The 26,730-nt window shown below is 37.7% G+C and overlaps 1 protein-coding gene across 1 annotated transcript in view; it reads left to right on the top strand.

The window, feature by feature from the left end:
- ACADL (acyl-CoA dehydrogenase long chain) overlaps positions 1-26,730 on the top strand; it is a 60,514-nt gene that overhangs the window by 2,273 nt on the left and 31,511 nt on the right. Inside the window, exons 2-4 of the mRNA XM_017655793.3 lie at positions 3,160-3,315; positions 14,351-14,488; positions 15,787-15,951. Coding sequence (XP_017511282.3) covers positions 3,160-3,315; positions 14,351-14,488; positions 15,787-15,951 — 459 coding nt within the window. The remainder of the gene's footprint in view (positions 1-3,159; positions 3,316-14,350; positions 14,489-15,786; positions 15,952-26,730) is intronic.

Below are 26,730 nucleotides of genomic sequence, written 5' to 3' on the forward strand. Positions count from 1 at the left end.
GATTTATGCACTGTGGCTTCTATGCCCAGCACTTGTCTCGAGGTATCTTTACCACCTGGAGGAATTATGATACTCGGTAAATTCGATATGAGGCACGAATTCTATTTAAAGTTTGTAATTAGGAAGGAAGAAGAAAAGCTATAGATGTAGCATATGAAGGAAACTTGGGAGGATTGATTATTTCTTTGACATATCTTCTTGTATAGTACCTTAAGTATGTATAGGTTTTAAACTACTAACTAATTTGCACACACATATTGACATAATAGCAATACGGTGACATAAACAAAGCAAATCTATAATTACCAGCCATCTCCAGTGAAGCCAAGAAAACCATTTAGGCACCCTAGGCATTTGTGAAAATTTATCTATGATATGATGGATATTTTCCAACTGTACTTGAACCATCAGACAAATTAAAGCAGCCCATTTCTGGGATCTGTTCACATCCCATATGTTCTTTTAACCATAGATAGTCTATAGTCATGAGATTTTGGGGTGCTACAACTTGCACCCCTCCCAACTCCTGGTTGAGTTCCAACAGTACAGATCCAGTCAAATTCGTTGTCTCACTGTATGCACATGCCAGCCTAGACATCTCCCTCCTCCTTCTTATGGCAAGTCCAGGAGATGGTGGGCTGGATGCAGCCACAACCGCAGCATCGTCCGGATTCCAGGGTCACTATTTAATGAGGGTGACAGGACTAATAAATTTGCACATTACTCTAAGATGCAATGGCAGTGGGGAAACAAAATACCTGCTTTTCCTGGAGAGAGTTGGGGAGAATTTATGGAAGAGGTGGCTTTAGGATACACTTACTTTTCTAAGCTCTTTCCCAGAACTTCATTAAGACAGTGATCCTCAACATTTTGGCAAGGAAAATTCACTTACGCTCTTAAAATTACAGGACCTTCAAGTATATTTTGTTTTTGTGGATTTTATCTATATCTATCAGTAGACATATACAAAACAAATTTTACAAATACTTAGATAATTTAGAAGTAACAGTAGTCATTAAGTGAAGTGAAAAAAGTCGAAAAGACATACTGCCTGATCTCACTTACATGCGGAATCTTAAAAATTAAAAAACTCATAGATACAGTGAACAGATTGGTGGTTGTGGGGAGAGTGGCAAAGTGGGTGAAAGGTCAAAATGTACAAACTACTTCCAGCTATAAAATAAGTCATGGGTTGTAATGTGTAACATGGTGACTATAGTTAATTATGCTGTATTGTGTTTTAAAAGTTGCTGAAAGAATAGATAAAGTTCTCATAACAAAAAAATATTGCAACTCTGTGTGGTTATGGATGTTAACTAGACTTAATGTGCTGATCATTTCACAATACAAATGTTGAATCGTTCCATTGTACACACACTCTAATCCCTGCTCTAATTTTTTTTTCTGTAGTACTTACCACCTTTTAATATACTACATAATTTGCTTCTTTAACATTTATTATTATTTAGTCTCCTCTTCTAGAAGGTAAGCCTGAAGACAGATCTTTGTTTTGCCCGCTGTTATATCCTAAGTTACCTGAGCAGTGCATGGTACTAAGAGGCACTCAGAAAGTATTTGTTGAATAATGAATAAGGCCTTAAAAATGATGATTGGGAGATAGAGTAGCAACCAGAAAATGTTTATGAAGACAAAAGGCAGTCCAAGTATAAAAATTATAGTATTACATGTTTACAACTAACTGTTACCACTTAAAAACACCTCAGATAGTATAGCAAATAAAACTTAACTAAAAGTTGCATATAAAAGCAAAATGCTTCAAAATTAATATTAAGGATATTACTCAGCTCAGGTCGCAATAACAAATACCGTAGACTGAATGGCTTAAACAACAGAAATTTATTTCTCATAATTCCAGAGGGTGGAAATCCCAGATCAAGGTGCTGGCTGACTTGGTTCCTAGGGAGAGGCCCGTGCCTGGCTTGCTGTTAGGTGCCCTTTCTCTGGGTGCTCATATGGCCTTCCCTTGTTGTGTGTGTGCAGGGAAAGAGAGAGATACCACTTTTCTCTTCTTAAAAAGGCACCAGCCTTCTAGGGTTAGAACTCCACCCATATTTAACTGTAATTACCTCCTCAAAGGCATATCTCCAAATACAATCAAAGCTTCAACTTACAAATTCGGAGGGTGGTGGGGAGACACACAGGTCAATCCATAGCATTCAACAAATGTACACAAAGTAGAACAAAATAATCCATTTCAGGGGAACGATTGAGACAACCGAATTGTCATAAACTACACTGAGTCTTTTCTGAACAAAGACAGAAATTTAAAGAAAAAGGAAAAAAAAAGAAGGAGAAAATGAAAAAAGCAGGGCCCCACTGAGGAAGAGAAACTCAGAACAGACTATATCATGCAAAACACAAAAGTATACGTTGCCAATATTAGAATATACAATGAAAAAGTTTTTAGATGTGAGCTTGAAAACGTACAAAGAGGTATACAGATTTTCAGAATCTTTTCAGGAGCACACAGGGAGAAGAAAATGAAGACCTTTGAATTTAGGACCTTCAGAGGAGTCTAATTTTAAGCTTAGTGTGGGGTCAGGGACACAGAAAGGTCAGTTTCTAAAGATGTTGAATAATTCCATACTAATCCTTAGAGAGATTGGTGAGCATTTTGATTTTTATTTACACCCAGACTGGCTCTGTGATGTTGCAGTAGCATCCCCACAATTCATATCCTTATACACATGCTATTTGAAATTGATTCTAAAACAGTTTGTGGGGGGTGGGGGTTGCCTTATATTAAACATTGTACTGACATGAAAACTTATCAGTATTATTCTTTTGCACTATTTGAATTTTATGTAATTTAATCCACCTCATGTGAACAACACTAATTCACCTCAATGCAGCCTTGCACTTCTAGGCATGATGTCCTCATGGGTTTGAAAGTGAAAAGTGTGTTGAGAAAGAGTACCTCTTACCACGAGGTAGAGCCCATCAAAAGTGATGATTCTGAAATTTGAACAGGTTTGTCAAATATCAGACTCCTTCTACTTTAAAGTGTCTCTGGGGGAAAAAAATCAGCATTTTTCCATGTTGTTCAATAGAATTAACATTCCATGTTGTTCTGTGACATAAATTTGGATATGAAGAGTAACACATGTAATTTTCTTAAAATATGTATATATTTTTAAGATGTTCTCATTCCGGAGGGGAGGAACGTCTAGAAACTCCATCTGCTAAAAAATTAACAGACGTAGGAATTAGAAGAATCTTTTCGTCAGAGCATGACATTTTCCGGGAAAGTGTAAGGAAGTTTTTTCAAGAAGAAGTGATTCCTCATCATGCAGAGTAAGTGGCACATTTCCTTTTAAAGTGATGTTTCCTAGACCATTTCCTAGATGGCTGTGTGATGTCTACAGAAAGATACTGTGTTCAGTGCTTCTGTTAACATTTTTACTGCTCTTCACTATGATGCTGTAAGATCATGGGATTCTTAAGTTAGTTCAAGCTATTTAAATACATTTTTAAATATACAATCAAAAATTTTTTGAAAATTTACAATTAATCTAAGAACAGTGTTTTTGAAAACTGGTAAGTGGTGACAAAATATCAGTCAATTCTATATTCTTTCTTTTTCAGCTTCATGAATGAATTAAAATACATAAAAGCTGAAAAAGCCAGCAAAATGCAAGTTTTGGTAGACAGTTGGCTACCTCAGAGTACTTTTACTACTGGATGTTGATGAAAAACGTCAGTAAATCTTGAAGTTGAGCCAGAATTTGAACCTAGACTTGGGAAGATAGAACTGCTCCAGGTGAGGTAGGAGATAGGTTCCAAAGGGCCCAAGTCATACAGAGGTTTTTATATCCTCCAGGAGACAGGCAAGAGAGAAAGAACATCAGAGGGGTCCCTGTCATTTACATAAGACCTATTTATGTAAAGAAAGCAGTTGGGGACAATACAAATCCTGGCAGACATCTGATGCAGGAAGGAGAAGGAAATTAAGGGGAAAGGAAAGCATTTTGCTTATCCTTTAATAAGAATGTGGGTGCAAATGGTTTAGCTTTTAACTCAGTTAACAGATGGTTTTTAATTTTTCATGGATGGCCAATTTGAGACTCCCAGAGTTAATGAAACCTTCAATACTTAGCCCTTAAAAAAATTTTTGGTGGTCCCCAATAAGCGGTAAGCTTTTATTTATTTCATGTGGATGAGATATTTATTGATTAAATCATTTATTGCTGATTACCTACTTCATTGACCAAAAACCTTTTTCTATTAAAATAGGATTTTACTGTTTCCAAAATTCACTCAATGCCAGTACTTTATTATAATTAGAATGGCTCTTAAAAACATTTAAAAATAGCTTCCATTAAGTTTTTATTAATACTTTCGTGGTAAGAATGACCAAAATTAGTTAAACTCTGATGCCACGAGTAGTCTTTGGTGAGAAGCAATTAGCTTCTGAAAGATGAAGGAAGCATAATATACTTCATTCTAGGAGAATCTTTTTTATTTTTTACTAATTGTGAATTTTGTTCCATAAAAATTGGTGAAGACTTGAAGTAAAAATGAAAGAAGTTGACAAATTTGGTGTAAATAATAAAAATTTTCCAAAGCTACTTTAGGCAATAACTACATCAAAACACATGATTATCAAACTCTTTCTTTTAAAATTTCTTGGGGTACCTGTGTTTACCTTTAGTCCTTGTCTTTAAATACTCCATATCTTATTAACTATAGCTACCATTTAGAAAAATAAGATGAAACAAAACCAAAAGTTCTCAGATTCTTTATCTCCAATGAGCCATCATCTCTCTTTTCTCAGATGCCATTTTCATTTTTTTTTTTTTTTTTTTGTGTGTGTTTTACAAAACTAGCATGTGTTTATTGTTGAAAACACAGATGAAAAAGAAGAAAACAAAATTAACAAAAATCGGACCTCCCAGAAATAATCAGTGTTAACATTTGGGTTTCTGTATCTGTATCTGCTGGTGTATCTTAATCTACATCTCTACTTACATTTTTTTTTTTTTTTTACGTAAAAGTGGTTTCTTTTTTTTTTTTTTTTTTTTTTTTTTTTTGAGAGGGCATCTCTCATATTTATTGATCAAATGGTTGTTAACAACAATAAAATTCAGTATAGGGGGGTCAATGCTCAATGTACAATCATTAATCCATCTCAAGCCTAATTCTCGTCAGTCTCCAATCTTCTGAAGCATAACGAACAAGTTCTTACATGGTGAACGAATTCTTACAGAGTGAATAAATTCTTACATGGTGAACAGTACAAGGGCATTCATCACAGAAACTTTCGGTTTTGATCATGCAATATGACCTATAAACCATCAGGTCAAATATGAATATTCATTTGATTTTTGTACTTGATTTATATGTTGATCCCACATTTCTCCTATTATTATTATTATTTTTATTTTTAATAAAATGCTGAAGTGGTAGGTAGATGCAAGATAAAGGTAGAAAACATAGTTTAGTGCTGTAAGAAGGCAAATATAGATGATCAGATGATCAGGTGTGTGCCTATGGACTAAGTATTAATCCAGGCTAGACAAGGGCAGCAAGACATCCACGGATGCAGAAGATTTCTCTCAAAGCAGGGGGGGTGAGGTTCTGAGCCTCACCTCTGTTGATCCCCAAATTCTCACCTGATGGCCCCCCTGCGACTGTGCCTGTCTTAGGTTGTTCCTCCCTTGAGGAATCTTACCCGTCTCTGGCTAACCAGTCATCTTCCGGGGCCATACAGGGAAATGTAAAGTTGGTAAGTGAGAGAGAAGCCATATTGTTTGCAAAGGTTAGCTTTTTACTTCTTTGCAGATTTATGCCCTGTGGCTTCTATGCCCAGCACTTGTCTCGAGGTATCTTTACCACCTGGAGGAATTATGATACTCGGTAAATTCGATATGAGGCACGAATTCTATTTAAGGTTTGTAATTAGGAAGGAAGAAGAAAAGCTATAGATGTAGCATATGAAGGAAACTTGGGAGGATTGATTATTTCTTTGACATATCTTCTTGTATAGTACCTTAAGTATGTATAGGTTTTAAACTACTAACTAATTTGCACACACATATTAACATAATAGGAATACGGTGACATAAACAAAGCAAATCTATAATTACCAGCCATCTCCAGTGAAGCCAAGAAAACCATTTAGGCACCCTAGGCATTTGTGAAAATTTATCTATAATATGATGGATATTTTCCAACTGTACTTGAACCATCAGACAAATTAAAGCAGCCCATTTCTGGGATCTGTTCACATCCCATATGTTCTTTTAACCATAGATAGTCTATAGTCATGAGATTTTGGGGTGCTACAACTTGCACCCCTCCCAACTCCTGGTTGAGTTCCAACAGTACAGATCCAGTCAAATTCGTTGTCTCACTGTATGCACATGCCAGCCTAGACATCTCCCTCCTCCTTCTTATGGCAAGTCCAGGAGACGGTGGGCTGGATGCAGCCACAACCGCAGCATCGTCCGGATCCCTGGGGAGGCTTTTTGATGATCATCCCCCGGCACGAGTCCTCCAGAGAGTGCTGATGCCGGAAGCTCCTCCTCATATCGTATCTTATTTCATTTTCTGGGTATCCAAGCTAGGCCTTGATCTTCTGCGTAGAAACAAACAGACCCTTTGCCCACACTTTGACATGCCCTCTATACCACTGTGCAGAACTCATTGGAGGTCAGCACACAGTAACTGCTTTTTTTTTTTTTTTTTTTTTTTAATTAAGAGAAAGGAATATTATCAGAAAAGAGTACCTCCATAGCTGATCATCTGACACCCTTTAAGTGATCAACATTAAGGATATTTAAAGCATGCGTTGATCTTTGATTTACCAATAGTTTTATCCTGTTAACGAGTAATCCCCCTTTTCTTTCTTTCTTTCTTTCTTTTTTTTTTTTTTTTTTAAATTTTTAATCTACCCTTACATGAAGAATACTATGTTTACTATGCTCTCCCCTATATCAGGTCCCCCCTAACAACCCCATTACGGTTACTGTCCATCAGCTTAGCAAAATGTGGTAGAGTCACTACTTGTCCTCTCTGTGTTGTGCAGCCCACCCTCCCCTTTCTCCCTCCCCCCCATGCATGCTAATCTTAATACCCCCCTTCTTCTTCCCCCCCCTTATCCCTCCCTGCCCACCCATCCTCCCCAGTTCCTTTCCCTTTGGTACCTGTTAGTCCATTTTTGGGTTCTGTAATTCTGCTGCTGCTTTGTTCCTTCAGTTTTTCCTTTGTTCCTGTACTCCTCAGATGAGTGAAATCATTTGGTATTTCTCTTTCTCCGCTTGGCTTATTTCACTGAGCATAATACTCTCCAGCTCCATCCATGTTGCTGCAAATGGTTGGATTTTTCCACTTCTTATGGCTGAGTAGTATTCCATTGTGTATATGTACCACATCTTCTTTATCCATTCATCTACAGATGGACATTTAGGTTGCTTCCAATTCTTGGCTATTGTAAATAGTGCTGCGATAAACATAGGAGTGCATCTGTCTTTCTCAAACTTGATTGCTGCGTTCTTAGGGTAAATTCCTAGGAGTGGAATTCCTGGGTCAAATGGTAGGTCTGTTTTGAGCATTTTGATGCACCTCCATACTGCTTTCCACAATGGTTGAACTAATTTACATTCCCACCAGCAGTGTAGGAGGGTTCCCCTTTCTCCACAGCCTCGCCAACATTTGTTGTTGTTTGTCTTTTGGATGGCAGCTATCCTTACTGGTGTGAGGTGATACCTCATTGTAGTTTTAATTTGCATTTCTCTGATAATTAGCGATGTGGAGCATCTTTTCATGTGTCTCTTGGCCATCTGTATTTCTTTTTTGGAGAACTGTCTGTTCAGTTCCTCTGCCCATTTTTTAATTGGGTTATTTGTTTTTTGTTTGTTGAGGCGTGTGAGCTCTTTATATATTCTGGACGTCAAGCCTTTATCAGATCTGTCATTTTCAAATATATTCTCCCATACTGTAGGGTTCCTTTTTGTTCTATTGATGGTGTCTTTCGCTGTACAGAAGCTTTTCAGCTTAATGTAGTCCCACTTGCTCATTTTTGCTGTTGTTTTCCTTGCCCGGGGAGATATGTTCAAGAAGAGATCACTCATGTTTATGTCTAAGAGGTTTTTGCCTATGTTTTTTTCCAAGAGTTTAATGGTTTCGTGACTTACATTCAGGTCTTTGATCCATTTTGAGTTTACCTTTGTATATGGGGTTAGACAATGGTCCAGTTTCATTCTCCTACATGTAGCTGTCCAGTTTTGCCAGCACCATCTGTTGAAGAGACTGTCATTTTGCCATTGTATGTCCATGGCTCCTTTATCAAATATTAATTGACCATATATGTTTGGGTTAATTTCTGGGGTCTCTAATCTGTTCCACTGGTCTGTGGCTCTGTTCTTGTGCCAGTACCAAATTGTCTTGATTACTATGGCTTTGTAGTAGAGCTTGAAGTTGGGGAGTGAGATCCCCCCTACTTTATTCTTCTTTTTCAGGATTGCTTTGGCTATTCGGGGTCTTTGGTGTTTCCATATGAATTTTTGAATTATTTGTTCCAATTCATTGAAGAATGTTGCTGGTAATTTGAGAGGGATTGCATCAAATTTGTATATTGCTTTCGGCAGGATGGCCATTTTGACGACATTAATTCTTCCTAGCCATGAGCATGGGATGAGTTTCCATTTATTAGTGTCCCCTTTAATTTCTCTTAAGAGTGACTTGTAGTTTTCAGAGTATAAGTCTTTCACTTCCTTGGTTAGGTTTATTCCTAGGTATTTTATTCTTTTTGATGCAATGGTGAATGGAATTGTTTTCCTGATTTCTCTTTCTATTGATTCGTTGTTAGTGTATAGGAAAGCTACAGACTTCTGTGTGTTGATTTTGTATCCTGCAACTTTGCTGTATTCCGATATCAGTTCTAGTAGTTTTGGAGTGGAGTCTTTAGGGTTTTTTATGTACAGTATCATATCATCTGCAAATAGTGACAGTTTAACTTCTTCTTTACCAATCTGGATTCCTTGTATTTCTTTGTTTTGTCTGATTGCCGTGGCTAGGACCTCCAGTACTATGTTAAATAACAGTGGGGAGAGTGGGCATCCCTGTCTGGTTCCCGATCTCAGTGGAAATGCTTTCAGCTTCTCGCTGTTCAGTATAATGCTGGCTGTGGGTTTATCATATATGGCCTTTATTATGTTGAGGTACTTGCCCTCTATTCCCATTTTGCTGAGAGTTTTTATCATGAATGGATGTTGAATTTTGTCAAATGCTTTTTCAGCATCTATGGAGATGATCATGTGGTTTTTGTCTTTCTTTTTGTTGATGTGGTGGATGATGTTGATGGATTTTCGAATGTTGTACCATCCTTGCATCCCTGGGATGAACCCCACTTGGTCATGGTGTATGATCCTTTTGATATACTGTTGAATTCTGTTTGCTAATATTTTATTGAGTATTTTTGCATCTACATTCATCAGGGATATTGGTCTGTAATTTTCTTTTTTGGTGGGGTCTTTTCCTGGTTTTGGTATTAGGGTGATGTTGGCTTCATAGAATGAGTTTGGGAGTATTCCCTCTTCTTCTATTTTGTGGAACACTTTAAGGAGAATGGGTATTATGTCTTCTCTGTGTGTCTGATAAAATTCCGAGGTAAATCCGTCCGGCCCCGGGGTTTTGTTCTTGGGTAGTTTTTTGATTACTGTTTCAATTTCTTTGCTTGTAATTGGTTTGTTTAACTTTTGTGTTTCTTCCTTGGTCAGTCTTGGGAGGTTGTATTTTTCTAGGAAGTTGTCCATTTCTTCTAGGTTTTCCAGCTTGTTGGCATATAGGTTTTCATAGTAGTCTTTAATAATTCTTTGTATTTCTGTGGAGTCTGTCGTGATTTTTCCATTCTCATTTCTGATTATGTTGATTTGTGTTGACTCTCTTTTTCTCTTAATAAGTTGGGCTAGAGGCTTATCTATTTTGTTTATTTTCTCAAAGAACCAGCTCTTGGTTTCGTTGATTTTTGCTATTGTTTTATTCTTCTCAATTTTGTTTATTTCTTCTCTGATCTTTATTATGTCCCTCCTTCTGCTGACTTTAGGCCTCATTTGTTCTTCTTTTTCCAGTTTTAATAATTGTGATGTTAGACTATTCATTTGGGATTGTTCTTCCTTCTTCAAGTGTGCCTGGATTGCTATATACTTTCCTCTTAAGACTGCTTTCGCTGCATCCCACAGAAGTTGGGGCTTAGTGTTGTTGTTGTCATTTGTTTCTATATATTCCTTGATCTCTATTTTGATTTGTTCATTGATCCATTGATTATTTAGTAGCATGTTGTTAAGCCTCCATGTGTTTGTGAGCCTTTTTGTTTTCTTTGTAGAATTTATTTCTACTTTCATACCTTTGTGGTCTGAAAAATTGGTTGGTAGAATTTCAATATTGTGGAATTTACTGAGGCTCTTTTTGTGAGCTAGTATGTGGTCTATTCTGGAGAATGTTCCATGTGCACTTGAGAAGAATGTATATCCTGTTGCTTTTGGATGTAAAGTTCTATAGATGTCTATTAGGTCCATCTGTTCTAGTGTGTTGTTCAGTGCCTGTGTGTCTTTACTTATTTTCTGCCCGGTGGATCTATCCTTTGGGGTGAGTGGTGTGTTGAAGTCTCCTACAATGAATGCATTGCAGTCTATTTCCCTCTTTAGTTCTGTTAGTATTTGCTTCACATATGCTGGTGCTCCTGTATTGGGTGCATATATATTTAGAATGGTTATATCCTCTTGTTGGACTAAGCCCTTTATCATTATGTAGTGGCCTTCTTTATCTCTTGTTACTTTCTTTGTTTTGAAGTCTATTTTGTCTGATATTAGTACTGCAACCCCTGCTTTCTTCTCACTGTTGTTTGCCTGAAATATGTTTTTCCATCCCTTGACTTTTAGTCTATGCTTATCTTTGGGTTTAAGGTGAGTTTCTTGTAAGCAGCATATAGATGGGTCTTGCTTTTTTATCCATTCTATTACTCTATGTCTTTTGATTGGTGCATTAAGTCCATTTACATTTAGGGTGACTATTGAAAGATATGTACTTATTGCCATTGCAGGCTTTAGATTCGTGGTTACCAAAGGTTCAAGGTTAGCTTCTTTAGTATCTTACTGCCTAACTTAGCTCGCTTATTGAGCTGTTATATACACTGTCTGGAGAGTCTTTTCTTCTCTCCCTTCTTATTCCTCCTCCTCCATTCTTCATATGTTGTGTGTTTTGTTCTGTGCTCTTTTTAGGGGTACTCCCATCTAGAGCAGTCCCTGCAGGATGCCCTGTAGAGGTGGTTTGTGGGAAGCAAATTCCCTCAGCTTTTGCTTGTCTGGGAATTGTTTGATCCCACCATCATATTTAAATGATAGTCGTGCTGGATACAGTATCCTTGGTTCAAGGCCCTTCTGTTTCATTGCATTAAGTATATCATGCCATTCTCTTCTGGCCTGTAGGGTTTCTGTTGAGAAGTCTGATGTTAGCCTGATTGGTTTTCCTTTATAGGTGACCCTTTTCTCTCTAGCTGCCTTTAAAACTCTTTCCTTGTCCTTGATCCTTGCCATTTTAATTATTATGTGTCTTGGTGTTGTCCTCCTTGGATCCTTTCTGTTGGGGGTTCTGTATAATTCCATGGTCTGTTCGATTATTTCCTCCCCCAGTTTGGGGAAGTTTTCAGCAATTATTTCTTCAAAGACACTTTCTATCCCTTTTCCTCTTTCTTCCTCTTCTGGTATCCCTATAATACGAATGTTTTTCCTTTTGTATTGGTCACATATTTCTCTTAGTGTTGTTTCATTCCTGGAGATCCTTTTATCTCTCTCTCTGTCAGCTTCTATACGTTCCTGTTCTCTGGCTTCTATTCCTTCAATGGCCTCTTGCATCTTATCCATTCTGCTTATAAATCCTTCCAGGGATTGTTTCACTTCTGTGATCTCTTTCCTGACATCTGTGATCTCCTTCCGGACTTCATCCCACTGCTCTTGCATTTTTCTCTGCATCTCATCCCACTGCTCTTGCATTTTTCTCTGCATCTCATCCCATTGCTCTTGCATTTTTTTCTGCATCTCTGTCAGCATGTTCATGATTTTTATTTTGAATTCTTTTTCAGGAGGACTAGTTAGGTCTGTCTCCTTCTCAGGTGTTGTCTCTGTGATCTTTGTCTGCCTGTAGTTTTGCCTTTTCATGGTGATAGAGATAGTTTGCAGAGCTGGTACAAGTGACCGCTGGAAGAGCTTCCCTTCTTGTTGGTTTGTAGCCTTTTCCTGGGAGAATAGCGACCTCTAGTGGCTTGTGCTGGGCAGCTGTGTGCAGACAGGGCTTCTGCTTCCTGCCCAGTTGCTTTGGGGTTTATCTCCGCTGTTGCTGTGGGCTTGGCCTGGCTGGGGCTGTTCCTCCAAAATGGTGGAGCCCCGTTGGAGGGGGAGCAGCCAGGAGACTATTTATCTCCGTAAGGGGCCTCTGTGCTCCCTGCTGCCCGGGGGGTTAGAGTGCCCAGAGATCCCCAGATTCCCTGCTTCTGGTCTAAGTGACCTGTCCTGCCCCTTTAAGATTTCCAAAAAGCACTCTCCAAACCAAAACAACAACAGCAACAATGAGAGAGGGAACAGAAAGAAAGAGAAAAAAAAAAAGGAAAAAACAAGCGATTTTTTTTTTTTTTTTTTTTGTCCTCAGGTGCCGGTCCCAGGCACCCGCTCACTGGTCCTGCTGCCCTGTCTCCCTAGCACCAGGGTCCCTGTCCTTTCAAGGCTTCCAAAAAGCACCCACCCACCGGTCCGGCAGGGAAGGAATGCTCAATATTCTTTGTCCTCAGGCACTGGTCCCACGCACCCGCTCACCAGTCCCGCCGCCCTGCCTCCCTAGCACCAGGGTCCCTGTCCCTTCAAGGCTTCCAAAAAGCACTCGGCAAAAAGAGAGAAAAAAAAGGGGAAAAACGCGCGATTTCTTCCGTCCTCAGGTGCTGGTCTCAGGCACCCACCCACCGGTCCCACAGGGAAAAATGCGGGATATTCTTTGTCCTCAGGTGCCGGTCCCAGGCACCCGCTCACCAGTCCTGCCGCCCTGCCTCCCTAGCACCGGGGTCCCTGTCCCTTTTAGGCTTCCAAAAAGCACTCGCAGAAAAGAGAAAAAAAAAAGGGGAAAAACGCGCGATTTCCTCTGTCCTCAAGTGCCGGTCTCAGGCACCCGCCCACCGGTCCCGCAGGGAAAAACGGGGGATAATCTTTGTCCTCAGGCGCCGGTCCCAGCCACCCGCTCACCAGTCCTGCCACCGTGCCTCCCTAGCACTGGGGTCCCCGTCCCTTCAAGGCTTCCAAAAAGCGCTCGCCCAAAAGAGAAAAGAAAAAAAAAAGGGGAAAAACGCGCGACCTCCTCCGTCCTCAGGCACCGGTCTCAGGCACCTGCCCCCAGGTCTCGCAGGGAGAAACGTGGGATATTGTTTGTCCTCCGGCGCCGTTCCCAGGCACCTCCTCACCGGTCCCGCCACCCTGCCTCCCCAGCAACGGGGGCCCGTCCCTCTAAGGCTTCCAAAAAGCGCTCGCCAAAAAAAAAACCGCTCCGGTTTCTCTCCACCCGCCGGGAGCCGGGGGGAGGGGCGCTCGGGTCCCGCCGGGCTGGGGCTTGTATCTTACCCCCTTCACAAGGCGCTGGGTTCTTGCAGGTGTGGATGTGGTCTGGATGTTGTCCTGTGTCCTGTGGTCTCTATTTTAGGAAGATTTTTCTTTGTTATATTTTCATAGCTCTATGTGTTTTTGGGAGGAGATTTCCACTGCTCTACTCACGCCGCCATCTTGGCTCCGCCAAAAAATTCTACTTCGCCATTTTCATTTTTAAAGAAGAAAAGCGTATGTTGCACAATCTTATTCAAATATTTCATCTTTTCAGTCCATTTCACAGATCTGTACTGCAATATGCTTCTGCTTTTCTGTTGTTTCTACTTAAAGTAATAAGGCTGCTTGTTCTCATTACCTTTTCTATATGCTTTTCCTATGAATTCGGCACTTGAAGGAAATAAACAAAGTACAGTTGCCTTTACAGGACAGGTTGGGCAAATTGCCATGACTATTTGGCACAACTAAACTTGCATTCTGAGAATACCAACCGAGAGAAATTATACCCATAAATTCAGTGAATGTAATTTGCAGGTCTAATAATATCAAAGGTGACAGTGGCAAATAGGAAGCAAGGAAGAGAGTAAGAAGGAGGGAGATGTGATAAAACAGAGGCAAATAGAAGCATATAGCAGTGTCAACAACAATTACCTTAAATTAGGGACCATTCCTGCACAAAACCATTCATAATTTCAGATTGTGGTCATTTTAATAATATGAAAACATTTTTTCTGATTTTAAAATGTTTTTAGATGGGAGAAAGCTGGAGAAGTGAGTAGGGAGCTTTGGGAAAAAGCTGGAAAACAAGGACTGCTTGGTGTCAATATCGCGGAGCACCATGGTGGTATTGGTGGGGACTTGTACTCGGCAGCTATCGTTTGGGAGGAGCAGTGAGTATGGAGACATTTGAAGTTGAGTCTTGTTTTGTAAACATGCTACTTAGTTTGTGAGATGAGAATAAAAAATGTTTCCAATCTTATAAGATTGAAAATTCAGTGTAAAATTTCAAAGATTACACCACTCATATACTCTTGTACATTTTTTAAAAGTGGGAAGATAGGAAACTCCCCTTTTAAGTTGTTAAAATAGTTGCTGTTGAAATTAAAGAGATAGTTTTATTTGTAAGTGCCCCATCTGTTTGTTTACCCTCTTTTAAAAAGATATTTGAAAGAAAACAGAAGAGTAGGAGAAAATTTCCATCAAATATACTTAAATTTTAATACATAAGAACAAAAAAAGATCTCAGTTTATAAATGGGCAAAAGATTTGAACCAACAATTCATCAAAAAAGAAATAAAAATAGATTCTTACTACCAATCAAATGCAAATTAAATTAATTTGAAGGTACTGTTTTGAATATCTATTAAAGTTGGTAAAAATGAAAAATCATAATATACTGTGCTGACAAGGTTGTAGTGAAAGTAATGGTCATACTATTAGTGGCATTATAAATTGGAACAATAAATGCTTTGGGGATTAAAAATATGTATACATAAAAAACAGGAAAATATTTCTGCTTTTTGATCTAGGATGCCACTTTGGGAAATTTATCTTGAGGAAATAATTGAATAGAAAAAAATAGCAGCTATGTACAGAAATCATTGTCATGTTAGATCATAATGCCCCAAATTGGGAGCAATCTAAATGTCTGCCAGTGGGAGCATGAATATGGAAAGTATAATAGATAAACAATTGGAATATTTCGTAGGCATTTAAGATTATTATTATTGCAACAACTATGTTAAAAAAGGATTTTTTTCAGTCATACAATTTAAAAAGAAAATAGCTAAGTAGAAAATTCACACCATGATTTCAGGTATATGTAAGAATATATCCTTATGACCAAAGTAGTTTGCCAAGATGAAAATAGTTGCTGTGTTAGGTTAATACAATTGCAGGTAATAAATGTTTTTGCATGTTTAATATTCTAACTATTTAATAAGTGTTCATGGAACTCTGTTAGAATATTGTTATTATAGTAGAGGCAGAAATGAAAAGATGAGTAAAAACAAAAAAGAGAAAATCTTTAGGAACTTTATAGGTTTGTGGGAAGACAGGCTATTACCACACAAAGTGTTAAGACCTTTCATATTTTTGTTGTAGCTTTTTAATTAAAAATCAAAGAAGTTAAAAACAGAACAAAATAACTATTTTGTGCTTTATATTTTCTTCTTTTTCTCTTTCTAAGAGCATATTCGAATTGTACAGGCCCAGGTTTTAGTCTTCATTCAGATATTGTCATGCCCTATATTGCAAACTATGGCTCAGAAGAACAGATTAAGCACTTCATCCCCCAGATGACTGCAGGGAAATGTATTGGTGCCATAGCAATGACAGAGCCTGGGGCTGGAAGGTAAATCAATCTTCGGTTAGTTTTGAATTCTTGGAAGCAATGGTCTAACAACAAATATTTTCTTGGTACTTGCTTTATACAAAACTGAGCGATATACTAGGAAGAATACAGAGATGAACACAGCATAATTAACAATCTCAAGTAACTTCAAACTCCAGTAGGAAGATGAGGCTTTATCATAATACAAATAACAATAAAATGATTATAATGTATGCTGTGTTTGAGATACTAACATAGTAGAATGCAAATAAAATGGTAGAATATGGGTTGAATTTGGGGGATGATGAATTTTTAATGTGGTGGGACATTCACATGGAAATGTTCAACAGGCAATTAAAAATAATGGACTTGAAACTCTGGGAGAGAGGCTGGGGTGACAATAGATTTTAAGAACCACTAATATATAAGCAAGAATTGGAGCAATAGGAATGATGAATAAGGCCATTTGAAGATTATTTAGTAAGTGTCTTCAGTGTGCCAGATGTACACTGGTGAACAAAAGAGATCGTGATCTCTGTGCTTATTGAGGAGAATGACAAGAAACATGTAAGCAAATAGATTTGTAATTATAAATTACAGTATGTATTATGAAGGAAACATGTGCTATGCTAAAGGCTAATGGTGTGTGTGTGTTTAGTGGGGAAGGGAAAAACGAAATTATATATGAGTGCTCATGAAGGCCTATAAAAAGCGGCTAATTTAAACTCAGATCTGACAAATGAGAAGGAACTGGTTATGCAAGAACAGGGGGAAGAGCTTCCACAAGGTGAGACTGGATCCTCAAGGGGTAAAGGGAAAGGATGAAAAGGAGGCCAAGGAGGAAACCTGGAGTAAGATGTTTCATTTGCAACTGTACGAAAGGTAGAGCAGTAGACACAGAGGACTGAGTATGAAAGAAATCTAGATAAGTGCTCTTTCATGAGTGTGAGGGGAAGTGATTTGAAAAGGCAATAGGATAGGAGTGAGGATTTAGTGATGTCAAGGCCACGAAGGTGTTACGAATTGAGAAAAGGTCATGGCAGGCCTCTGGTGGTCTTTTTATTTTTTTAACAATTTTTTTCATTAAGGTATAATTGATACACACACTCTTATGAAGGTTTCACACGGAAAACAATGTGGTTACTACAGTCACCCATATTATCAAGTCCCCCCCCATACCCCATTGCAGTCACTGTCCATCAGTATAGTAAGATGCCACAGAGTCACTACTTCTCTTCTCCATGCTACACTGTCCTCCCCATGATCCCCCCACACCATGGGTACTAATCTTAATACTTCTCAAGTCTCTTGTTCCTCCCTCCCCACCCCGCTGGTGGTCTTTTGATTGTGACTTCAGTAAAGAAGTTACTTTGCAAGGGAGTAAGACAGGTGTTGAGAAAATTGAGGCAGAGAAGATAGACTAAACATTTTTCAGAGTTGTGTGGTGAAAGGAAGTGTAGAGTGGACAGCTGTTTGAAAGGCTAGCACAGTAAGGGAAATAGTTTATGTAGTAGAGAGGAGCAACCTAGGCCAGTGGGACACAGGCAATGCAGAGGAAGAACTTAAGATGTGGCAGAAGCAGTAATTGAAAATTCAAGACTTGTTTCTGCAAAGATCAGGCCCTAATGGCTTAAATTTTCTTTTCTGACAGTGCTATTTATTTTGAAGTGTCTTAATATTCCATAATGCCACTTGGCAATAGGCTTAAATTTTATTTATCTTTCCCAAATATAAGTCTATAATTATGGGCCAATACTGATACTTAATTTTGCCAAAGGTAAAAGGTTTTGTTATTTTGCCTAAAAATGTGATTTAAAAGGAGCAGAAATTCAATTTTCCTTCTTCTAAGATAATTCTTTAAGATAACTGGCTGACCGACCAATATTCTGTTTGCATCACAATTAACCATGAATCAGTATGTTTCTGTCCCAGTCCACTGCATATTAGCTCTTACCTCAAGGCAACAAAATAAATTTTGTTGGATTTATCCCCAGCAAAAAGCCTTCCTTGATTTTTGTTTATTTAAATTTTCTGTCATCATCTGTGGATAGGTATGTATAATTAAGAAGGAAATATCAGAATGAGAATAAAGAAAAGAAAAAGATTGTTTGGAAGGTTGGCAAGAGTAATGGAAGGATAGCAAATCAGTTAGATATTCAGAGAGACAAGCAAAGCGGCCAAGTAAGTGAGAGAATGCAAGAATGGAGAAAAGCTGCAGGTGAAGAGTCTTCCACTGTTGAGGCCTTATGGTGAAAAATACAGGAAAAGTATGTGGGAAGGAAAGAATAAAGAAGGTGGGACATGGTTCATTTCATCTTACTTCGGAGATGGGTTGGCCACTGTTTCTTGCTTTGACTTGGCCTTCACAGAAAAAGAGTCAAATTTGGTGGAAAAGATACAGGTCTTGACTGACCCTTTGCCTTTCCACATACATAGGAGATTCTGTTATATGTAATTATGTATGATACCATAGCATTTTATATGCTTTCATGTTGATTTTCTTAGGTGGCTATCATAATAACCTATATAACATATAGAAATGTTGTGATCTCTATGGAAGGAGAATATAAGAAATGAAAAACGAAGTATTGTAACCAATTTCATAGAGAAAACTGATGACTGCATTGGATCCAGGGTGTTCTGATACCACTGTGTGATTGTGGGCAAAATCTCTGGGCCTCCATGTCCGTATCAGTGAAATGGAGAAAATGATACTTAATTGGATTGTTATGAGGATCTGAATTCTTGGCCATACAAAGTGGTATATTTCAGAACCATTTTTAATATTTCCAAATAATTATAACCAAATAATATTTAATACCATTCAAAAGTTTTTCTAAAAATCTACAGACTGACTGGTGGCAGGATCAAGGTGGCATGTAGAAAGAGCCTGAGCCCACCTTCTCCCACCTACACACTGAATCTACCTACACACGGACAATTCATTGTGGGAGAGAACTGAGGCCTGAGTGAAACTGCACAATGAAGGATAAAAAGACCACATATAAAAATGGCAGGAGAGATGGAGACATGGTAATAGAACGAGCCTTCTCCCTGCAGTAGGGATGGATATCACTGACCTCCTGGAGCACAGAGTCACCTACCCTGGGGTACAGAAAAAAAGCTACAAATTGGGGGTTTAAAGCAAACCACTGCTATAATTGAAGGAAGCTGATTTTCAGAACTCAAGCACTCATCAGGCAGGGCAACTGCTGGAATTCTCTCTGGGACTGGAGGTGCTGGTGGGCACCATTGTTTGCATTCCTCCGGCACTGCTCATGCAGACAGGAGCAGGATGAGTGTTAACTGTTTACTTTCTTCCCGTGTGTTGTCAGGGCAGATGGAAAGAGAGTGAGCTACATCGTTTACATTCCCCATGCCATTGATAGTGCAGACAGAAGCAAGGGCAGTGTGAACACACAAGCTCCAGATGTGATGGAGGCAGCCACTTGGCCCCCACTCACACCAAACACACCTGTCCGAGATCCGCCAGTCCCACTGGTGTGGTATTAGCATGACAGTCAAGTAGATTTACTCTTCCCATGCCCCTTCCATCCCTGACCACCCCATTTCTATGCCTCCCCCACAGTGCCAATGTGGATGACACCTGGAATGCTCCCATCCACCCCCAGCCACCCTATTAGTGTGGCCCTAGCTGGTTCCCACCTAGGAGACTCCCTGACTGTTCTTCTGCCACTAATTGCCCCACAAGAGAGGTCCCAGCCTCTTGCCCACCCAGGGGCTCTAACTGTGGCCCTTCAACACTGGTTGTGCTACCAGCATGGCCCTGGCTGGCAACCACACAGAAGAACCCCAGCCCATGCACCAGGATACCCCATCCATGCCCACGTAGCCTCCAGCTAGCCAAAGCCTCCAGGCATATGCAGTCTGCCAAGGAGATGTTTCGACACAAGGCCACACCTTCACAACTGGGAGAGGTAGCCTTTATGTCTAACCTATAGAAACAAAGTCAAGCAAAATGAGAAGACACAGGAATATGCTTGAAACAAAAGAATATGACAAAAGGAGAAAAAGAACTAAATGAAACAGTTAAGCAATCTTCTTGACAAAGAGTTTAGTGGTTATAAAGATGCTCACCAGGCTTGTGAGAAGAGTGGATGAACTCAGTGAGACTCTCTACAAATAGATAGAAAATACATTCCCCAAAGCAGGGAGGGATGAAAAATACAACAAATTAAATGGAAAATACATTAGAAGGAATCAACAGCAGATTAGAGGATGCAGAAGAACAGAATAGCGATTTGGAAGACAGAGTAATGGAAAGCACTCAAGCTGAACAACAGGAAGAAAAAAGAATAAGAAATAAGGATAGGCTTCTAGTTTCCAGACAGCCGGCTCTCCTGCCTTGAGTGTGTACTTTGTTATTTAACCCAATAAATTCATCACTGCTTTTTCCTGCTAAAGATAAAATAAAATAAGGGTAGGTTAATTGATCTCTGGGACAGTATCAGATGTCCAAGCATTTGCATTATGAGTTTCAGAAGAAGAGAGAAAGGATAGAAAATTTATTTAAAGAGATAATAGCTGAGAACTTCCCTACCTTAAGGAAGGAAAGAGACATCCAGGTCCAGGAAGCAGAGAACTCTGAACAAGATAAGCCCAAGGAGGTCCACACCAAGACATACTGTAATTAAACTGTCAGAGATCAAATACAAAGAGAATTTTAAAGGCAATAAGAGAAAAACAATGATTTACCTACAAAGGAAACCCCATAAGGTTATCAGCTGATTTTTCAGCAGAAACTCTAAGCCATAATGGAGTGTCAGCCTTTATTAAGACACTCCTTTTAGCCTTTTAGCCAGCCTTATTAAGAAAAAAAGTGCTGAGAGAGAAAAACCTTCAACCAAGAATACTCAATACAGCAAGGTTATCATTCAGGATGGAAGAGAAGATAGAGTTTCACAGATAAACATAAGTGAAAACAGTTCCACCACCACTAAACCACCAAACCAGTCTTACAAGAAATGTTAAAGAAACTTATTTAAGAGAAAAATAAAGGCCATAATTAGAAACAAGAAAATTATGAAAACAACATGCGTAAAAGTAAGCAGATAGCAAAGGTAGACCAAGCACTTAAAAGCTAGAATGAAGGTTAAAAGACAAAAGTAGTAAGACCAACTATTTCTATTAATTAGTTAAGTTAATCACTAAATAAAAGGTGTTAAAGAAAACATCATGCACGAGATGTGGAAGAGGGGGCTTAAAAATGTGCTATTAGAATGCATTTGAAATTAAACAACCATCAACTTAACAAAGACTGCTATACATGTAAGACTATAAACTGCATGGTAACCACAAATGAAAACCCTATAATAGACACAAAAGATAAAGAGAAAAGAATACAGCCATAAAGCCAAATTAAATCATCATGGACAAGAGAAAAGAGCAAGAGAAAAAGAAACAACCAGAGAAGAACAACAAAAACAGCCAGAAAATGTTCAACAAAATGGCAATAAGTAATAGCTATCAGTAATTACTTTAAATGTAAATAAGACTAATACACCAATCAAAAGATATAGGTAATTGAATGGATAAAAACAAGACCCATCTATATGCTGCCTGTAAGAGACTTACTTCAGACCTAAAGACATACACGAACTGAAACTGAAAGAATAGGAAAAGATATTTCATTCAAATAGAAATGAAAAAAGCTGGAGTAATAGTACTTATATCAGACAAAATAGACTTTAAAACAAAAACTTTAACAAAGAATGACACTATATAATGCTTAAGGAATCAATTCACCAAGAAGATATAACTATTGTAAATATCTAAGCACCCAACAGAGGAGTACCTAAACTCATAGAGCAAACATAAACAAACATGAAGGGAGAAATTGACAGTAATACAATAGTAGTAGGGGACTTTAGCACCTCACTTACATTAATGAATAGATCATCTAGACAGAAAATCAATAGGGAAACAGTGTCTTTGAATGACACATTAGACCAAATGAGCCTTAATAGATATATAAGACCATTACATTCCAAAACAGCAGGATACTCCTTTTCCAATGCACATGGAACATTTCTCCAGGATAGATCATGTGTTAGGCTACAAAACAAGTGTTAATAAATTTAGGAAGATTGATGTCATGAAAGCATCTTTTCCAACCACAACACTATGAAACTGAAAATCAACTACAGGAAAAAAACTGGAAAGAAAGAAACACATGGAGGCTAAACAGCATGCTACTAAACAATGAATGGGGCAAGAAAGAGGAAATTAAAAAATACTTGGAGAGTAATGAAATTAGAAATACAACAATGCAAAATCTTTGGGATACAGCAAAAGCAGTGCCAAGGGAAGTTTATAGCATTACAGGCCTACCTCAAGAAACAAGAAAAAATTCAAACAATCTAACTCTACACCTAAAGGAACTAGAAAAAGAATGAAAAGGAAGGAAATGATAAAGATAAGAGCAGAAATAAATGATATAGAGACTAAAGTAATAATACAAAAGATCAACAAAGCTAAGAGCTGGTTCTTTGAAAGAAATAAAATCAATAAACTTTTAGTCAGCCTTAAGAAAAAAAGAAGGGGGCTCAAAGAAATAAAATCAGAAGTCAAAGATGAGAAATTACAGCTGACACCACAGAGATACAAAGGATTATCAGAGAATACTACAAAAATTATATGCCAGCAAACTGGACAACATAGAAGAAATGGATAAATTCCTGGAAACATGAAATCTCCCAAGACTGAACCAGAAAGAGACAGAAAATATGAACAGACTGATTACGAGTAATAAAATTGAAGCAGTGGTCAAAAAACTCCCAATAAAAATAATTCTAGGGCCAGATAACTTCACAGCTAAGTTCTACCAAACATTTAAGGAAGAGTTAATGCCTACCCTTCTTGAAGTATTCCAAAAAATAGAAGAGGAGGGAATACTTCCAAACTTTTTCTATGAGTCCAGTATTACTCTAATAGCAAAACAAAAGACACTACAAAAAAAATCATAGACCGATATCTCTGATGAACACAGATGCTCAGCAAAATCTTCAACAAAATATTAGCAAACTGAATTTAAAAGATACATCAAAAGTCTCATTTATCACAGTGAAATGGGATTTATTCTAGAGATGCAAGCATAGTACAATATCCACAAATCAGTAAATGTGATATACTGCATTAACAAAAGGAAGGATGGAACCATATGGTCATCTTAATAGATGCTGAAAAAGTATTTGACAAAATTCAGTATCAGTTCATGAGGAATACTCTCAACCAAGTGGGTATAGAGGGAACAAATCTCACATAATAAAGACCACATACAAACCCATAGCAAACATCATATGCAATTCAAAATACTAAGCCTTTCCTCTAAGATAAGTAACAAGACCAGAGTGCACACACCACTTTTATTCAACATAGTCCTACAAGTCCTGGCCGCAGCAATCAGATAAGAAAAAAGAAATAAAAAGCATCTAAGTTAGTAAGGAACAAGTAAAATTGTCACTATTTGCAAGTGACATGATAATATTTATCGAAGACTATAAAGGCCCCACCACAAAAGACCACTAGAATGAATAAATGAATTCAGTAAAGTTACAGGAATATGAAATTACTATACTGAAATCTATTACATTTCTATGTACAGATAATTAACAGAAAGAGAACTTAAGAAAAAAATCCCATTTACAATTGCATTAAAAAGAATAAAATACCTAAGAATAAATTTAACCAAAGAGGTAAAAGACCTGTACTTGAAAACATTGGGTCAGTGGTAAGATGTTGATGAAAGAAATTGAAGAAGACACAAATAAATGAAAAAATGAAAAGCTATTCCATGCTCATGGATAGGAAGAATTAATATTGTTAAAATGGCCATACTGTCCAAAGCAATTGACAGATTAATTGCAATCCCTATCAAAATATCAATGTCATTTTTCACTGAACTAGAACAAATAATACTAAAGTTAGTATGGAACTCAAAAAAACCTGAAATATAAGACAAAGGAGGCAAGACTGTACCATGGAAAAAATACAGTCTCTTCAATAAATGGTATCGGGAAAACTGAAGAGCTACTTACGAAAAATGAAAGTGATCCTTGTCTTCTTACACCTGAACTAAAATAAACTCAAAATGGAATAAAGGACTGAATTTAAGACTTTATGAAACCATAAAACTTCTAGAAGAAAACATAGGCACTAAATTCTTAAACATTGCACTAGTAGTTTTTTCTGGATATGTCTCCCCAGATAAGGGAAATAAAAGCAAAGATACACAAGTGGGACTACACCAAACTAAAATTCTTCTGCCCAGCAAAGGAAACCATCAACAAAATGAAAAGAAAGTCTACTGAATGGGAAAGATTTGCAAATGATATATCTGATGAGGGGATAATATCCAAACTGTATTGATACAACACCAAAAACATGGATAGTCTATTAAAAAATAGGCAGAGGACCTGAATGGTCATTTTTCCGAAGAAAATGTACAGATGGCTAACAGATGCCTAGAAAGATGTTCAATGTCACTGAACATCAGGAAATGCAAATCAAAACCACAGTGAGGTATCACCTCATACCAATTGGAATGGCTTATATCAACAAGACAAGAATTAACAAGTGTTGGAGAGAATGTGGAGTAAAAGGAACCCTAATACACTATTGGTGGGATTGCAAATTGGTGAGGCCATTATGTATAACAGTGTGGAAGTTTCTCAGAAATCTAAAAATAGAAATAGCATATGACCCAGCAATTCCACTTCTGGGAATTTTCTCAAAGGAAACAAAATCACTTGTGTTAAAAGTTATTTGCACTCCTTTGTTTATCATAACATTATTTACAATAGCCAAAATAAGGAACAACCTAAATGTCCACTGATAGATGAAAACATAAGCAAGATGTGGTTCCTACATATAATAGAATATTACACAGCCATGGAAAATGAAATATTGCCATTTGTGACAACATGGATGGGCCTAGAGGGTATTACCCTAAGTGAAATAAGACAGAGAAGGACAAATACCATATGTTTTCACTTATACATGCATTCTAAAGAAAACCGAAAACAAACTACTGAAATAGATGCAAACATAGGGAACAGACTGAGGGTTGACACAGGGAATGGGGGTAGGGGTAAGGGTAAGATAGGTGAAGGGGGAAAACTTAGAATGTTTAATATCTTGATCTGGGTGATAGTTAACGGTGTGTACACATGTCAAAATTCTTCAAAGTGTGCACTGGTATGTGCATTTTATTGTATGTATTTCACATTAAAATAAAAATGTTCATACTGAAAAAAAACCCCACAGTTATGTCATTACCTTCATTACCTTTGATAAGTAAGCATTAGTAAACCATGTAACCATGTATAGATTTTAATAATACTTCATACCATTTTTTGATGAAAATTACGGTGTTAGAATACAACAGCCTACAGCTTTAAAGTGTTCCCTTTAAGTGTCCATTCTTTTGATGAAAACCAGGCTACAAGTTGATTTATGTATTTTTGTTATTTAACCTATATTTCAAATAGGTGATTCTGTTCTAATGTCAGTTGTTCCCGAGACCACCCGCAGAGTCAATTATTTACTAGGAGATGTCACAGTATTCAGCATATAATCCTACTGACAGTCATAATTTATTACAATATTAAAGTATTTGTATTAAAGAATGCAAAAAAAATGGCAAAGGAAAAACCTCATGGATTGAAATCCATAGAGAATGAGCAGCTTATAAGAGTCCTCTCCTAAAGGAGTCTTGCAAGACTTGCTTAATTCCTTTAGCAACAGGTCATGACAGCGCTGTGAAATGTTATCTACCAGAGAGTTCATTAGAGACTCAGTGTCCAGAGTTTTATTGGGGGCTGGTCACAGAGGATATCCTTTGTTAAGCAGGTACCAAAAGTTCCCAGAAAGGAAGCAGGTATTCATCATAAACTATATTGTTTGTACAAACAGTTTAGGCAGAGTAAGCCACTCATCAGTTCTGGAAGTGGTGGAACCCTACTGAAATCCATTTGCAGATGTTAGCCAAGAGCTGGACTTTTGTTTGTGGGAGTTTTTGATTACTGATTCATTGTTGCTAGTAATCAGTCTGTTCTTATTTTCTATTTCTTCCTGGATCAGTCTTGAGAGATTGCATGTTTCTAGGAATTTATCCATTTTTTCTAGGTTGTCCAGTTTGTTGTCATAAAAACTTTAGTAGTAATATCCTATAATCCTTTGTATTTCTGTGGTATCAATTGTAACTTCTTGTCTTTCATTTCTGATTGTATTTCTTTGAGCCCTCTTTCTTTTTCTCTTGAGTCTGACTAAAGGTTTATCCTTTTAGTTTTTGTTTATCCTTTCAAAGACCCAACTCTAGTTTCATTGATCTTTTCTATTATTTTCTTAGTCTCTATTTCATTTATTTCTGCTCTGATTTTGATTGGCTTTCATTACCATGAGGTTCATATATAGGAGCAGGAGATAAAATTATTTTTTGAATCATTTTTCTCCTTTACATGGAATGCTGTCTGTATTTTTAATATTTTAACTGTATTGTTTATAGTATATTTCAAAGAATATTGTTTTAGAGCAGGCTTGTAGAAGAAATGGCATTTAAGACAGACTTTTAAATAGCTAAGTTTTGATCAATGTAGACAGGGGAAGATATCAAGGTCAATGGAGGTATGCAAGTATATATGATCCCAGGGATATAGTGGGCCTTGAAATATCATCGGAGTCTTAATTTAGGGGTCTTGATTGCTAGTTGAGCCTTGTTATGCTGTATAATCTCTAGCTAGTTTATATGATTTTAATCATATATCCACTTGTAGAGGTGGT

This window comes from Manis javanica, chromosome 12 (genome assembly GCF_040802235.1).
Source record: "Manis javanica isolate MJ-LG chromosome 12, MJ_LKY, whole genome shotgun sequence".
Taxonomy (NCBI): domain Eukaryota; kingdom Metazoa; phylum Chordata; class Mammalia; order Pholidota; family Manidae; genus Manis; species Manis javanica.